The 17,824-nt window shown below is 43.9% G+C and overlaps 1 protein-coding gene across 1 annotated transcript in view; it reads left to right on the forward strand.

Annotated features, from left to right (window-relative positions):
• The window catches only part of LOC133761774 (chromatin remodeling regulator CECR2), a 151,660-nt gene that overhangs the window by 119,766 nt on the left and 14,070 nt on the right, over nucleotides 1-17,824 (forward strand). The window contains exons 8-13 of the mRNA XM_062194571.1: nucleotides 11,816-11,969; nucleotides 14,067-14,196; nucleotides 15,096-15,133; nucleotides 15,220-15,311; nucleotides 15,488-15,614; nucleotides 16,893-17,281. Of these exons, the coding sequence (XP_062050555.1) occupies nucleotides 11,816-11,969; nucleotides 14,067-14,196; nucleotides 15,096-15,133; nucleotides 15,220-15,311; nucleotides 15,488-15,614; nucleotides 16,893-17,281 (930 nt within the window). The remainder of the gene's footprint in view (nucleotides 1-11,815; nucleotides 11,970-14,066; nucleotides 14,197-15,095; nucleotides 15,134-15,219; nucleotides 15,312-15,487; nucleotides 15,615-16,892; nucleotides 17,282-17,824) is intronic.

Genomic DNA, 17,824 nt, shown 5'->3' on the forward strand with positions numbered 1-17,824 from the left:
TTTGATATAAAAGACGGTCAAAGGATACAGGTTTTTTGTTTTTGTTTTAAGAGTAAACGCGCCTAGTCAGACGCAGCTGAAGAGGGGTTTCCTTGATTGTCCTAAGAACACATTAGGCCTTTCATCTGCGTCAATTGTTTGTGTACCTTATTGGCGTGGCTGCGGCAGCTCCGGCGGCGGCACCGGCAGTGGCAGTGACAGCCACAGCGGCAGCAGCAGCAGCAGCAGCAGCAGCAGCAGCAGTAGCAGTGGCAGCAGCAACTGAGAGCACCATAATCTATGGTTTCCTTTCTTTTCCTCATTTCTAACCATGGGGAAGACATCCACAGTGCACACAGGCAAAGTTGCACCCTAGGTAGATATCTGACCAGCTGTTTTTCAGATCCATCAAGCAAGAGGTGAGTGTGTCAGACAAAGTTTAAGTTCAAGCAAGGATAGTTGCTCCCATTTTATTTCATGTTTTATTCCTACTTCATTTTATCTCATTTTTAAAATATAAATCTCAAACCTTTATTTGGCATTCTTGTAGTTGCATTTCTGGAAACAGAAGGAATTATAAAATAAGACATAAGTTTTTTTTTTTTTTTTTTAAGATTTATTTATTTACTTGAAACAGTTACAGAGAGAGGTAGAGACAGAGAGGTCTTCCCTCCACTGGTTCACTCTCCAGGTGGCCACAACGGCCGGAGCTGCACCAATCCGGAGCAAGGAGCTTCTTCCGAGTCTCCCCTGTTGGTGCAGGAGCCCAAGGACTTTGGGTCATCTTCTGCTTTCCCAGGCATAGCAGAGAGCTGGATCAGAAGAGGAGCAGCCGGAACTAGAACTTGTGCTCATGTGGGATGCTGGTGCTTCAGGCCAGGTCTTTAAGCTGCTGCGCCACAGCTCTGGCTCCGAGTTTGTATTCTTATGGGTCTTACGGTGTCCTGGTCTGGTTGCACATATATATTTAATCTGGTATAGATAAGAATGATGATTCTTTTGTAGTAGAAATTGTTTCTGAATGCAAAGATGGAAGGAATCAGCTGGGCACAGATGGGGAATTTGGCAGTGCTATATTTGAGCTGAGCCTTGTCATTCAGCTAGGGCTTTTGGATGGTGGACAACAACATGGGAAATACATATTGTTTTTTAAAAAAACTGTTGGAGGGCTTACATGGTTCAGAGGGGTAAGCCACTGTTGGCAACAGTAGCATCCCACATTGGAATGTTGATTTGAGTTCCTGGCTCCTCTGCTTCCCATCCCAGTAGGTGGAAGATTTCTGTTTCCCTCTTTGAAACTCTGCAAAATAACCAAAATAATTTTTTAAAAGTATGGATTTCAAATATTTTATGCACCAAAATGAACTTCTGGAACCTTGTATCTTACATACTAGACATATCCAGTGCTTTGCCTGCATTACACACCTCCACTCTAGTGATCCTGTTTATATTACTCCTGTAGTAGGAGCACCCATTGTCCACCATCCCAGGAGGCTCAGGTCAAAAAAGCTGCACCTGCCTAAATTTCCATTTGTGCCTCACTGCAATTCCTTCCATCTTTGCATTTGTATGTTGTGATGTGTAGTGGAAGAAAATGCTGGAACAATCAGATTTTTGAGCTCTCTGTGATGCTTGTACCTTCAGTAGTGAAAGGAAAGGAGATTATGTCATCATATCTTTGTTTTAGGAAGATGCTCTCTGTTCATCTCATGGCAAATGAGTGAGGAAGAACTGAATGGTGAGACTGAGCAATACTTTGAGCATGAAATAGCAGTAGAAACCCTGCTGTTACAAATAGTGGAGAAGTGGATCTTTCAGAAAATTATTTTCAGTAGAGAATGGTCAGTATTGAGATCAGGTTGCAAAAAATTGTGTGTGTTCTTACTGATCTCTGTGTTACCTGTGTGGTTACCTGTAATCACCGTGTTGAGAAGTATGACTGAAAGAAAATAAATTCTGCAACATTAAAGAGTAAAGCAGCTTGTGCTTGCTCCTTTTTGTTTTTAATTTGCGTTCTAGCAGGGCATGAGAAATGTTTGTGGATGAGAAATCATGTAGTTGCTCATGTTTCTCCCAGGATGGAAGGAACAAAACAGAGGATATATAAAGACAGGAAACTTTTGAGCCATAGGAAAATATTGAGGGGCTCACATTCTGTCACATGAAGAAAGAGGGCATTAGGTGGGAATTTTTTAGGTGAAGAAAGAATGTTTGGGGTACCAGGTAGGTGTCAGGGAGGAAATTTCCCAAGCAACATCCAGTATTTTCCTTTTTTTTTTTTTTTTTAACGTAGCTTAGAGGAGTTGTCTGACTTGGAAGGGACGAATTTAACATTTGTATTTACTAAAATTTAAATGGTTGGTCATGTGGGAGTGAAATAAGACATAAAAGAATTTAGAGTGCCAGTAATGGTTGTGTGTGATAATGGAGTCACAGCGAAATACAGGTAGATGCCAGGAATAAGGAAGGAGAGGCCATGCAAAGTTCAGAAAGCAGTTTCTCTAGCTCCCTGTTAAGATTGCCGGGAGCAGCCGGCTGCATACCTCCTGACCGCTGTTGCTCTCTGGTCTCCACCTGGATTGCAGAAGGCCTACGCCCACCCCACCCCACCGCCCTCTTTGCTTCTTCACCCAGATTCTCCTACCAGGTCCCATGTCCTCACCGCTTTCCAGCTATTTACCTCTTTTGAGCACTATGTTTTAGTGATATTTAACAGTTTAGGGGTCACAGCAAGTCTTACCTTAGGAGCCAATAGTTTCTGCTCTAGACTGTGTATTTTCATGGTCATAAATTGAAATGTCAACACGAAAGTATGTTATAGAGATCTTGCCATTAACTAATAAGCTTATTATACCTTGGTTGAGAATTAACTTTTTTCACCTCTTAGGTGTGTTCTTCTTCGGAGATGGGTTGGTCACCTCTGGGGTGATGGTTCTGTAATGACTGACTTCTCATCTTCCTGGTCTTCTCTAGTGGCCCTTGGTGAGGTATTCAGTCATTGTTATGGTTTTCCAGCTCATCTGGCCTTGTTAGGTTCTTCCCCTGCCCCCATCTTTATTACCCTGACAGCACCTTGAAAGCTCTGTGTTGTTCTCTATTCAACAATTTGGGCAGTTGGGATTGCAGAGTAATCTGAATACCATTGAAAGGTTCTTCATTGCTGCAAGCAGAAGTTAGCATAAAACACTAAAATGTCTTGTTTGATTCATGGCAGGGTTTGTGTGTGTTTTGTGGATTTTGTTTGTTATGTAATTTTATTCTTTTTAACTTGCTTTTTAACTTTTATTTGTTTGTTTCAAAAGCAGAAAACCTTAAAGCCTTTAAAGCATGCAGGCTTGGTTTCTGGCCTCTGGTGGTCACCCAGGAGTCCAGTCTTATGCCTCAGAAAGTCTTTTAATTGTGACTCCTGGGGAAAATATTCATGAAGGGAGCTTGTTGGTGAACCCCAGGGTTAGGGCTAGAGTGGTTGTTTCTATCAGGAGACTCTGGCTGCTGCGGTTGCTGGGAAGCTGGCTTGGGGGTGCATTCCCAAGTGTGCTACTAAATATTGGCGAGGGTGCCAGTGAGTCTGGTGACCTGTCTTGGGAGAGGGGAGTGTGTGTTGAAGTCTTGGCCACTGCTCAGACTAGAGATTCTGTTGAATACTGCTAAGATTTTCAAATTTGGGTTTCAAATTAGCCGCTCATTAAAATCCCACCTCAATTCTGGCAGGCCTCCTGCTTATCTGTAAATTACTTAAACAGCCACACCTTGTCCCACTTAAAACTGACTTTTTTTTTTTTTTTTCAAGATTTCTCTATCTATTTGAAAGTCAGAGCTACACAGAGAAAAGAGAGGCAGAGAGAGAGGTCTCCCATCCAATGGTTCACTCTTCAGATGGCCGCAACGGCCGGAACTGTGCCGATCCGAAGCCAGGAGCTTCCTCCGGGTCTCCCACGTGGGTGCAGGGGCCCAAGGACTTGGGCCATCCTCCACTGCTTTCCCAGGCCATAGCAGAGAGCTGGACAGAAAGTGGAGCAGCTGGGACCAGAACTGGTGCCCATATGGGATGCCGGCGATTCAGGCCAGGGCGTTAACCCACTGCACCACAGCACTGGCCCCAAAATTGACCTGTTTTAAAGAAACAAATTTCAGTGTGTGAAAGACAAGATTTGGGGTGGTGGTGAGGCCTAGCGGGTACAACCACTGCCTGCAGCCCCTGCACCCTACATAGGCACCGGTTTGACCCCCAGCTGTTCCACTTCCAGTCCCTGCTAATGGTGTGGGAAAGCAGTGGAGGATGGCCCAAGTGCTTGAGCCCCTGCACCCACTTGGGGGATCTGGAAGAAGCTCCTGGCTTTTGGCTTTGGATCCAGCCCAACTCGGGCCTTTGCAACCATGGAAGATCTCCCTCTCTCCCTCTCTGCCCCCTTTACATACAAATAAATTGTAAAAAAAAAAAAAAAAAAAAAAAATGGGGGGGGGCAAGATTGTATTAAACTGGATTTTTGACTGTACTGATTGTTTGACAGTTAAAACACTTTGATAAGTGTCTTTAGGTGGTAAGTCTTGACCTTTAGTGATGTTTCATCTTGAGGTGGTATAAAACTGAAAATTAGCACAGAGATGTTAAAGCACACTCTTGGTGCATGCGTAATTTTTTTCAGGTGTGTGTTATGTCATTTAAGTGGAATTTTGATTATTCACATCAGATGGGAAGCTGCCAAAATTATAACATGTGTGATGTAAGAGGTAGTGTGAGACAGAGGACTGCCAGTTACATGGTGGTATTTGCAAGTAGCATAGCAATGCTAAGTTATTGGTAATTCTGGAGAAAGAACTTGTGAAGTATCCAGAATAAGTAAAAACACAGAGATAGCAGATTGGTGGTTGCCAAGGCCTGGGGGAGTAGGGATCAGGAATGGCTGATTCATTTGTGTGGTTTCCTTTGATGGTGTCTGGGTGTTTTGGAATTTATTAGAGTGGTATTAGAGTGCTACTTTCATACCAATGAATACTAAATGCCACTAAATTGTTTAAAGTTTTTTATGTGAATTTATGTGAATACTGAGATGTAAGAAAAGAACTAAAAGAGGGTAATCGTTACATATTTTATAGTGACACAGCCTTTGTTTTAAAAACAGTAATCATTTTTATTTCTTTATTTGAGAGGTATAGTTACAGACAGTGAGAGGGAGAGACAGAGAAAAAGGTCTTCCATCTGCTGGTTCGCTCCCCAGGTGGCCAAAACAGCCAGAGCTGCGCCAATCCGAAGCCAGGAGCCAGTAGCCTCCTCGGGGTCTCCCACATGGGCGTAGGGGCCCAAGGGCTTGGGCCACCTTCCACTGCTTTCCTAGGCCACAGCAGAGAGCTGGATAGGAAGTGGAGCAGCCGGGACTAGAACCAGCACCCATATGGGATCCTGGCACCACAGGCAGGGGATTAACCTGGGCCATGGCGTCGGCCCCAGTTCTTACCAGTTCTTTAAAAAAATATTTATTTGTTTGAAAGGCAGAGCGAGAGAGGAGAGAGAGATTTTTCCATCGGTTGGTTCACTTCCCAAATGGCTGCAGCATTCAGGCTCTCCCAGGCTGATGCCAAAGGCTGGGCATTCCATCCAGGTCTGCTGCATGGGTGGCAGGAGTCCAGTACTTGGTCCATGTTCCCCTTTCCAGCGAGAAGCTGGATTGGAAGCAGAGGAATCAGGATTTGAACCGATGCTTTCATATGAATACAAGAGTTCCAAGTAGTGGCTTAACCCACTGTGCCAGAACACCTAGTCCTAATTTTGATTCTTGAATATATTTCAATTTTAAACTTTTTTTTTTTTTAAAGATTTATTTATTTATTTAAGAGGCAGAGTTACAGAGAGAGGTAGAGAGAGAGGTCTTCAACTCACTGGTTCACTCCCCAGATGCCTACAAGAGGCCAGCCGGAGCTGGGCCGATTTGAAGCCAGGCCAGGGAGCTTCTTCCAGGTCTCCCATGTGGGTGCAGGGGCAGAAGCTCTTGGGCCATCCTCACTGCTTTCCCAGGCACATTAGCAGGAAATGGATTGGAAGTGAAGTAGCAAGGACATGAACCAGTGCCTGTACAGATGCCAGCACTGCAGGCCGGGGCAAAGATTACATAGTGAGTAAAATGTTAATAAAAAATTACCTGAGAAAATGTAGAATTAGTTGATTTCTCCAATTCATTTGGGTAGAGGTTGTTCTGAGTCCAAAATAATTTACATGTTTTTATAGAAAGCTTGGACACTACTTGCAGAAAACTGTATAAGACCTGGCAATTAGAAAAATCAGTCATCATTACTATTTACATTTTAAGATAGTTTCTCTAACCCATTCTCTATGCATTAATTACAAAGCTGCAATTGAACAGTGTTTATGCCTTGTGTGATTTCATCTGAGTTGTATGTCCATTTGTCGGGGGGAAAGGCTATACTATTAATTGATTATTGACTCTTTTTCTCCTAGCTTCAGCTGACCTAACACATGAAATGACAGCTGTGTTTGTTTACTAGATCATTAAGTTTTTGGTGACTTTTCTGTTCATCAGTAATTGGTTTGCAGTTCCTTAGTTCTTCGTAAAAAGCTGAACCTACTATGCCTTTTATGGTTGAAGGAAGAGTGTTTTGTGTATTTACATCTGTTCTTTGTGGTAGAGGGATAAAGTACACAGAATGTAAGTAAATTATTTTAATTTCCTAATTTATTTTTACTTATTTATTTTTTTGATAGGCAGAATTAGACAGTAAGAGAGAGAGACAGAGAGAAAGATCTTCCTTTTTCCGTTGGTTCACCCCCCCCAAGTGGCCGCTATGGCCGGCGCACTGCGCCGATCCGAAGCCAGCAGCCAGGTGCTTCCTCCTGGTCTCCCATGCGGGTGCAGGGCCAAACCACTTGGGCCATCTTCCTCTGCCCTCCCAGGCCACAGCAGAGAGCTGGACTGGAAAAGAGGCAACTGGGACAGAATCCAGTGCCCCAACCGGGACTAGAACCCGGCGTGCGGGTGCCTCAGGTGGAGGATTAGCCAAGTGAGCTGAGGCGCTGGCCTCCTAATTTTTCTATTGGAAAAAAAGAGACGTAGGCAGAAAGAGATCTCTTACCCGCAGATTTGCTCCCTAAATGCCTGCAATGGCCAGGGCTGGGCCAGCCTGAAGGCAGGTCTCCCCTCATGAGTAGCGGAGACTCCTGTACTTGAGCCTTTACCTCCTGACTCCTGAGATGATCATTAGCTAGAAATGGGTGGCAAGCAGAGTGGGGACTCAGTCCCAGGTACTCCTGATAATGGAATGCAGGGTTCTAAGTGGCATTAGATCCATTTTTGTCTTTATTTATTTTAAAGGTAGAGTTATAGAGAGGTCTTCCATCCACTGGTTCATTTGCCAAATGTCTGCAACGGCTGGAGTGGGCCTATCCGAAGCCAGGAGCCTGGAGCTTCTTCTGAGTCTCTCTCCCACGTGGTACAGAGGCCCAATGACTTAGGCCATCTTTCACTGCTTTCCCAGTACATTAGCGGGGAGCTGGATTGGAAGTGCAGCAGCTGGGATTCGAACCAGTGCCTATATGGGATGCTGGCATTGCATGTGATGGCTTTACCCACTGGCACAGCGCTGCCCCCAGACCCCATTTCTGTATGCTCAGTTTTGCCTATCAATTTTGTCTAACATAGAGGAACCACTGATTTTCTTGGAATGAAATAATTCCTTCTGATGAAAGGCTTTAGTTTTCCTGTTATCTCCTCCTTTAACATATCATCTCATGTTAGTCATTTGATGTCTGATGGTGTTTTCTAGGAGTTATTGGACAACTGAAGTTAGCAATACTTTTGTGTTACTTGGGATTGTTAACTGTCATTCTATCATTTATTCTCAGCTGGGTAATGGTATTGCTGAAAGGTTGGAATAAGGGAGGGGCCGGTGCTGTGGCGCAATAAGTTAATCCTCCGCCTGAGGCGCCAGCATCTTATACGGGTATCGGTTCTAGTTCCGGCTGCTCCTCTTCCAATCCAGCTCTCTGCTGTGGCCTGGGAAAGCAGTAGAAGATGGCCCAAATCCTTTGCCCCTGCACCCATGTGGGAGATCTGGAAAAAGCTCCTGGCTCCTGGCTTCGGATCAGCACAGCTCCGCCCCTTGCGGCCACTTGGAGTGTGAATCAGCGGAAGAAAGACCTTTCTCTTTGTCTCTCCCTCTCACTGTCTGCAACTCTACTTCTCAAATTAAAAAAAAAAAAAAAAAAAAAAAACCAGACAAAGAAAGGTTGGAAGTAGTAAGGACCTGGCAGATGTGGTGAGAGGGGATGGTTGTCAGTGACATACAGGGAAAGTGCTTCGGTTAGATGAAGTCTTCGCAAGAATTCTCCTTGCCGAATCTCAGTGGTTTTCCCATTTCAGTCATCATCTCCCATGTTAAACTGCCTGTTCTGGTTACAGAATAATGAAGATTCTGGGAAATGTTAATTCTTACCTGTTCTCCTGCAGCTCCTCATGAGTACCATGTTCTGTGTACAGTTTTTTTTTTTTTTTTTAAATCTTTCCTATTCAAGATTTTTACCTTGTAAACTCCTTCAAAGTGAGGCTCATAGGGAAGGGTAAAAATTAGAAAAAGTCTACCAGCTAGACAAAGCCACCTGAAATTCAGGGGCAAATGAGAATCTGAACTTGTTTTAAGAACCAGGAAGATACATATAAAATTTTAATCGGTTTGTAGTCTGATGGCAACTTGTGTAACAGAGTGCACTCATCTCTCTGCTGCCTTTCATCAAGACCACAGCATAAAACAACTGCCACAGTATACAACCTTTATGTAACATAGTAGAACATTAGGTCTTCTTGCTAAAAAGATCTGTTAAAAAAGAAAACTTTGTGGGGCCGGTGCCATGGCGCAGAATGCTAATCCTCTGCCTGCGGCACCGGCATCCCATATGGGCACCAGTTCTAGTCCCAGCTGCTCTTTTTCCAAGTGTTGGGGCCCCTGCACCCACGTGGGAGACCCAGAAGAACTCCTGGCTTCGGATCTGCGCAGCTCCGGCCATTGTGGCCATCTGGGGAGTGAACCAAAAGAAGGAAGACCTTTCTGTCTCTCCCTCTCATTATCTGTAACTCTACCTCTCAAATAAATACATAAAATCTTTTTAAAAAAAAAAAAAACTTTGCATTCCTGATTATGAGGTAATTAGTATATTGTACTTTTTTTTTTTTTTTTGGACAGGCAGAGTGGACAGTGAGAGAGAGAGACAGAGAGAAAGGTCTTCCTTTACCGTTGGTTCACCTCCAATGGCTGCTGCGGCCAGCGTGCTGCTGCCAGTGCACTGTGCTGATTCGAAGCCAGGAGCCAGGTGCTTCTCCTGTTCTCTCATGTGGGTGTAGGGCCCAAGGACTTGGGCCATCCTCCACTGCCTTTCCGGGCCACAGCAGAGAGCTGGACTGTAAGAGGAGCAACCGGGGCAGAATCTGGCGCCCCAACCGGGACTAGAACCCAGTGTTCCGGTGCCACAGGCGGAGGATTATCCTATTGAGCCACGGCGCCGGCCTGTACATTATTTTATGCAGACTAAGCGTTCCCTCCCTCTGCATTAATAGCTGATTCATTGTTCTAGCTCTCTACAACTTAGAGGTTGCAGGTTGTAGTTGTTACCTATTCAAAAGCTGTGTATTTTACAAGTTTCGGCTTTCAGGGTCTCTATTGCAGGTAATAGTTATTGCCCGTTTAATAACAATGTGTTTTTTTTTAACTTTTTGACTGGCAGAGTGGACAGTGAGAGAGAGAGACAGAGAGAAAGGTCTTCCTTTTGTGGTTGGTTCACCCTCCGAGGGCCTCTGCGGCTGACGCGCTGCGGCCTGCACACTGCGCTGTTCCGAAGGCAGGAGCCGGTTGCTTATCCTGGTCTCCCATGGGGTGCAGGACCCAACCACTTGGGCCATCCTCTACTGCACTCCCTGGCCACAGCAGAGAGCTGGCCTGGAAGAGTGGCAACCAGGACAGAATCCGGCGCCCCGACCGGGACTAGAACCCGGTGTGCCGGCACCACTAGGCAGAGGATTAGCTTGTTGAGCCACGGCGCCTGCCAATAACAATGTGTTTTAAAAGTTTTTGCTCTCAGGGCCGGCATTGTGGCATAGCTAGTGAAGCCATTGCCTACATCCCATATGGGTGCTGGTTCAGGTACTAGCTGCTCTATCTCCAGTCCATTATCTCCCTGCTGATGGCCTGGGAAAAGCAACAGAAGATGGCCCAACTGCTTGGGCTCTGCCCTGGCGGTTGCGGCTACTTGGAGAATGAACCAGCAGTGGAAGACCTGTCTTTCCCTCTCCCTGTAACTCTTTCAGATAACTAAACCTTTAAAAATGTTCTAGCTTTTGTATCAGGACAGAATTTAAGGGAAGAAATTTAAACAATTTCTGTGTCCTTGAATTATAGAGTGTTTTAGCACAAGTTTGTTTTTTTAAGATGGATTTATTTATTAGAGAGGCAGAGTTAGAAAAATTGAGAGAGAGATTGTCCATCTGCTGATTCACTCCCCAGATGGCCACAAATACCAGGGCTCGGCCAGGCTAAATCCCATCCAGGGGTGGCAGGGGCCTAAGCACTTTGGGCATCTTCTGCTACCTTCCCAGGTTCATTAGCAGGGAGCTGAATCAGAAGTGGAGCAGATGGTACTTGAACAGTGCCTGTATGGATGCCAGCATTGCAGGCGGTGTCTTAACCTGCTGTGCCAGAATGTGAATCCCTTAGCACCAGTTTTATTGGAAAATATGATGAATGATGGTCCTGTTTTCCTTGTCATCTGTTAGATTACTTAGGCAGTTAACTTTCAGTGGTTGCCTAGAACTCTGTTGTTTGAGTTGAAAAAAGTCTGAGAGCAGGTATAGTGGCACCACTTGGAATGCCCACATCTCATGTTGGAGTGTTGGTTTGAACCCTGGCTATTCCATTTCTGATCCAGTTCCCTGCTAATGTACTTAGGAAGTAGCAGATGATGAACTTAAATGCTCGGATTCCTGACTTCTGGGTTCAGCCTTGCCCAGCACCAGCTGTTGTAGCCTTTTGTGTAATTAACCTGGAAATGGAAATATAGTTAATATGGAAATGGAAGACTGTCTGCATGTGTCTTTCTGCCTTTCAAATAAATAAATATTTTTTAAAAACTTAAAGTTTGAAAGTCGTCTACATTAATTGATATTGTGTGTCTGTTCTGAGTGATGCCTTTCCTTTATCCTTAATGTACTTGTCATCAACCATATATCAAAAAGAATGGTATCTCTGAACTGCCTAAATTTCTGTTCTGTCCATCATATTATCCAAAGATTATTTCCTGCAGAATACACATTATATATATTGTACCCAGAATGTATTATGCTTTAACTATACATTGTGTGTGTGTGTGTTTTATAGATTGTTTTGAAAGTCAGGAGTTACAGAGAGAGAGAGGGAGAGGGAGAGGGAGAGAGAGAGAGAGAGAGAGAGAGGGCACGCTTGCTCTGCAACAGCCAGGGTAAAGCCACATAGGAGCCAGGAGCCAGGAGCCAAGAGCTAGGAGATTCCTGCAGGTCTCCCATGTGGGTGGCAGGGGCCCAAGCACTGAGCTGTCTTCCACTGCCTTTCCCAAGCTATTAATAGGGAGCTGGATGGGAACGGATCTACTGGATACACTTGCCCCTCCATTATATTTTATTGTTAGTGTTCTTGTGTGTATATAAATCTGTATATATTTTTTACTGATTATACTTGTATTTATGATATAAATTCCCTAGCTTCTATTACCTTTCTGATACTTCTTACTGAATATTAACTCAAAGGAAAGAACTGTTGTTGCATTGTTGTATCCTGGCTTGACATACTCACTGGTTCCTCCCAGGAGACTCCTGTGCTTACCAGAATAGAAAAACAGAAGCGCAAAGAGGAGGAAGAAGAACGTCAGATTCTTCTAGCAGTGCAGAAGAAAGAACAGGAACAGATGTTAAAAGAAGAGAGGAAACGTGAGTTGGAGGAAAAGGTCAAGGCAGTGGAAGGTATGTGTGCATTTGTGCTGTCTGGAGGGGTACATGTGGAGTGGAGAGAAACCTGCAGCCAGATCTCAGTCAAGCTAGGGTCCTTCATTTACGGATGGTACTGTTGGCAATTCTTATTGAAGTATCTTGTGATTGTGTTCTGTCATGTTTCTTCCAAGCTCAATGAATCTATTTCTGTGGAAACACTTGCATTTATCATTCTGGGTGTACCTTCTGATCTCTGCTGTGCCTCACACATGGAGCAAAAAGAAAAAAATTAAGATATTGATGACAACTGATTTCAGATGTAACTTTGAACACAAATGAGATATGCTTAAGAAAAGTCTCATAGTTTAAAAGTGCACCATTCCCAGTCTAGAATATTACCATTAATATTACAAAGACAAAGTAGTTTTCTCAGACTAGATCTTGGTGTTGGACTTTGATGTAAGGAGATCTATCTATCTAACTTTTGTTCTCTCTCTCTTTTTTTTCTTTCTTTCTCTCTCCTCTCTTTCTGTTTTTCTTTCTTTTCTAGATTTATTTATTTTTATTATTTGAAAGGCTGAGTTATGGATGGAGAGACAGATCTACCATCCACTGGTTCACTCCCCAAATGGCCACAGGGTTGATCCAAAGCCAGGAAGCCAGGAGCTTCTTCAGCTCTCCTACACGAGTGTAGGGACCCCAGTACTGGAGCCATTTCTAGGCACACTAGCAGGGAGTTGGATTAGAAGTAGGGCAGCCAGAATGGGAACCAGTGCCCATATGGGATGCTTTACCCACTACCCCACATTGTTGGCCCCTGGTTTAACTTTTTTAATACAATGTTTTCAGTGCAAAATTCAGGAAATGGAAATAAAAGACTCTGGCCTTAAATACTTTTTTTCTTTCTATTCCTAAGTTGCACCTTCTATTACTTAATCATCTCTTCATTCACAATTCCTTAGTGCCCAGAATCTGATTTAGTCTGTGTTATTTTATGTGGAATATGTTGTAAGAGCCTGTATATGTTCTGTTTCCAGTGTTAGATTTAAATTCCTGAAGGTAATATCTATAGCTTTTATTTCTGTATATGTTTCAAATGAAATTATATCTCTTTTAAAGATATATTTATTTAGCCGGCGCCGTGGCTCAACAGGCTAATCCTCCGCCTTGCGGCGCCGGCACACCGGGTTCTAGTCCCGGTCGGGGCACCGATCCTGTCCCGGTTGCCCCTCTTCCAGGCCAGCTCTCTGCTGTGGCCAGGGAGTGCAGTGGAGGATGGCCCAGGTGTTTGGGCTCTGCACCCCATGGGAGACCAGGAGAAGCACCTGGCTCCTGCCATCGGAACAGCGCGGTGCGCCGGCCGCAGCGCGCTACCGCGGCGGCCATTGGAGGGTGAACCAACGGCAAAAGGAAGACCTTTCTCTCTGTCTCTCTCTCTCTCACTGTCCACTCTGCCTGTCAAAAAAAAATTAAAAAAAAAAAAAAAAAAAAAAAAAAAAAAAAAAAAAGATATATTTATTTATTTGAAAGGAAGAGTTACAGAGAGGCAGAAAAAGAATCTTCTTCCATTGGTTCACTCCCTAGATGGCTACAATGGCTGGAGCTATGCTGATTGGAAGCCAGGAGCTTCTTCCTGGTCTCCCATTCTGGGGCAGGTGCCCAAGGACTTGGGCCATATTCTGTTTTCCCAGGCCATAGCAGAGAGCTAGATCAGGACTAGAACCAGCACCCATATGGGATGCCGGCACTGCAGGCGGCAGCTTAACCCGCTATGCCACAGTGCTGGCTGCGGCTCTGACTCCAACTCCAACTAAACATTTTTGAACACTGATTCTGTGCAAGGCTCTGTACTGGGTCTATGGTAATGAACAAATTAATTTCTTCCTTTCCTGGAGTTTACATTTTAATGGTGAGAAGATGGAATGTAAGCAAATATTATTGAATTATAGATAATAGTGAGAGGTATAAATAAAGTAGACATACCAATAAGAGCAACAAAATTGAAGTGACATTTAGATAACATTTCATGAAAGACTTCTCTGAAGATGTGATGTGTCAGTGTCTAAAGCAGGAAGAGTGTTGTGGGCATACAGAGTAGCAAATGGAGATGGCATTTTGTGTTCATTACAGATCGAGCTAAGAGAAGAAAGCTCAGGGAAGAAAGGGCATGGCTGCTGGCTCAAGGGAAGGAGCTCCCCCCTGAACTTTCCCATCTGGACCCCAACTCACCCATGAGAGAAGAGAAAAGGACCAAGGACCTGTGAGTATTTAATGACCACAATAGCAGCAACTGGTACTGTAATACAATCCCCTATGGAAGGTAATAGTGTCACCCTTTAAAGTTGAGAAAAGAGGAAGTGACAGGTGCAGGCATGCACTCACAGCTGACTATAGAGCTCTTTACCACGCATGCACATTCTTGCTTCATGTTCTTCAGAAGCACAAGAGGTATTTATACACAAAGCTCTTATTGTTTCTCCCAGCTCTTTAATGAAATTTTACACACTCCCTGTGAAGTTGCCAGGTACTGGCTTTTTTTGTTTTTTTAAAGATTTATTTATTTATTTGAAAGAGTTACACAGAGAGAGGATAGGCAGAGAGAGAGAGAGAGAGGTCTTCCATCTGCTGTTTCATTCCCCAACTGTGCCAGTTCACAGCCAGGAGCTTCCTCCAGGTCTCCCACGTGGGTGCAGAGGCCCAAGCACTTGGGCCATCTTCTGCTTTCCCAGGCTATAGCAGAGAGCTGGATTGGAAGTGGAGCAGCCAGGTCTTGAACCAGTGGCCATATTGGATGCTGGCACTGCAGGTGGCGCCTTTACCCACTACGGCAGTGCTGGACCCGGCACTGTGTCTTTATACTTCTTGCTGAAAATGAAGAGACAAATATTTAGTATTCATGAGCTCATTCTATTGTATGCTTTTGTGGGTTTTCAGATCACTAAAATATTCATTATAACTAATGTTATATAATAAAGTTGTAGATCATCTAGGCCAACCTCATCATGTTTATAGATGAGGAAAAATATATTCCCACATTTGCATCATCTTCATGTTGTTTTCATGGGTGTTAGCCAGTTTGTTAAGAATGTTTGAAATCTTACTGTATCTGAGGAGAAGGTAGTTAGAGTTAGTAATAATTTCTCATTTTATGATTTACAGCTTTGAGTTGGATGATGATTTCACTGCCATGTATAAAGGTTAGTTCCCATTCTCAGCTATTCTGTTTCTGACAGATGTATTCCTGTGTGACAGTGTTAATCAAATTCTCTTATTTGCCTCTTAGTTCTAGATGTGGTAAAGGCTCATAAGGATTCCTGGCCCTTTTTGGAACCTGTGGATGAATCTTACGCCCCTAACTATTATCAGATTATTAAGGTAGAGGCTGTCTTTGAAATTATACTTATTAGAGATTATCTTTCTTGGGTTTTATTGTTTGTTTTTGTTTTGTTTTGCTAGGTATAGACCAGACTTTTGAACAACTTAAGTGATGTTTCCTGTGATATCTTTTGTGTAGCATATTTTAATTATAGACTTCACGTGTCCTATTTTAGGTTCCCATGGATATTTCAAGTATGGAGAAGAAATTAAATGGAGGTTTATACTGTACCAAGGAGGAGTTTGTAAATGACATGAAGACCATGTTTAGGAATTGTCGAAAATATAATGGGGAAAGCAGTGGTAAGCAGAGAAGTGTTTGTGCTACATATGTATCTGTTGTTATAATTGGGAGTCAAATACCTTCTCTCAGAAAAACATGCTACTGATCCGACTTGTCTTTAGAACTCTAGTTAGAATGTGTATTAGAATCCATAAGATGTCAACCATTTTCACCATATGTACCAGGAACCTTCAGTCCCACAGAATACAAGAGTACATTTAGAGACAGCCTGGATTCAGGTTCTTTCTCACACTAGAGACTTCTGGGTCTGGATTGTTGTGGGCCTCTTGAACACTGACAGCTGACCCAGGACAGAGCCTACATGGAGCTGATAGAAATCATCTCAAGAAGTCAGTATAGTACATTTAAAGATTTATTTATTTATTTTAAAGAGTTACACATTGAGAGGAGAGGCAGAGAGAGAGAGAGAGAGAGAGAGGTCTTCCATCCCATGGTTCACTCCCCAGTTGGCTGCATTGGCCGGAGCTTCGCCAATCCGAAGCCAGGAACCAGGAGCTTCTTCCAGGTCTCCCATGTGGGTGCAGGGGCCCGAGGACTTGGGCATCTTCTACTGCTTTCCCAGGCCATAGCAGAGAGCTGGATTGGAAGTGGAGCAGCCAGGTCTCAAACCGGCGCCCATATGGGATGCCAGCGCTTCAGGCCAGGGCACTAACCCACTGCACCACAGGGCTGGCCCTGTGCATAGTACTTTCTAATACCGCAGTATATTTGAATGTCCCAAGGTACTGAAGTTTCAGATCATTTATCATTGAACTAAAAATATCTTAATTTAGAAAATGAAAATTTAGTGATAGTATTTCTGCATTTAGCCTTAAAGGATTTAATGTTCACTGGTTTGAGGTAATGCTCCAGTTACTTGAGCAATACATCCTTAGGTTCTCTCATGCACAGAACTATGTCTCCCTCTTGTGTCGAGCAGAGTTTACCCCAGTTGCATTTTTTTCTTTCTTTGATTTTTACTTATTTTCATTTTCTATTTGAACAGCAGAGAGAAACACACACACCCGTGTGCATGCGCGCACATACAAACACAGATCTTCTGTTCACTAGTTCACTCCCCAAACCCCCACAACAACTGGGGCTAGAAGCCAGGAACTCCATCTGGGTCTCCTTCCTGGGTTCCTCATCTGTTGCCTCCCAGGCACTCCGATGTAGGATGCAGGTGCCCAAATGGCAGCTTAACTCCCATACCCTCAGTGGCATCTTTTATTGTGTATTAGTAGGAGAATTATCTTTTAGGTAATATGCCCAGAAGTCAATCCTGTGTCTTCCTATAGAGTATACCAAGATGTCTGATAATTTAGAGAGGTGCTTCCATCGGGCGATGATGAAACATTTTCCTGGTGAAGACGGAGACACAGATGAAGAATTTTGGATTAGAGAGGATGAAAAACGAGAGAAGAGACGGAATCGGGGTGCACGAAGTGGTGGAAGCCATGTTTGGACCCGCTCCCGGGACTCAGAAGGGTCTAGCAGGAAACACCAGCCTGTGGAAAATGGGGGCAAGTCATTGCCGCCTACACGCCGGGCCCCATCTTCTGGGGACGATCAAGGTAGCAGTTCCACACAGCCACCTCGAGAGGTTGGCACTTCCAATGGCCGTGGCTTTTCTCGACCTCTGCATTGTGCTGGGACACCCAGCCCGGCACCCCTTTTAAATCAGATGGTAAGGAATGTCTTAAATTCTTTAGTGCTTTTTCCTAGCCGGTGAAGTAATAGGGAAGTAAAGACTATTCAATCGGCTTTTTCTCCAAAACAATTTTATGTATTATTTCTTTTCCCTCTTGGTCCTTTCTCTTAATTATTTAAATCATGTGTTCTCAATATGGGCAGACTGAAATTAAAAGTTTATTCTCTTTGTATATGAAGCATAGATACACATATAGTACATACAATGCACAGCTTGTCTGATGTATTAAAATTGCACAGTAGGATGCAACTTAGGGAAAAAGTGTCAGAAAAGGCTTGGTGGTGGTAGTGGTGGGGATGGAGTGGTAGCAGAGAGACTTGAGACGCTGATTTAATCTTGATTCCCTGGAGAAGGAAGTTCCTTCTTTATTAATTAATTAATTAATTAATTTGAGAGGCAGAGTTAGAGGGAGAGATAGAGAGGTCTTTCATCCATTGGTTCACCCCAAATGGCTACAGTGGCTGAAGCTGGGCCGATCTGAAACCAGGAGCCAGGAGCTGCTTCTAGGTTTCCCATGTG

This window comes from Lepus europaeus, chromosome 6 (assembly GCF_033115175.1).
Source record: "Lepus europaeus isolate LE1 chromosome 6, mLepTim1.pri, whole genome shotgun sequence".
Lineage (NCBI taxonomy): Eukaryota > Metazoa > Chordata > Mammalia > Lagomorpha > Leporidae > Lepus > Lepus europaeus.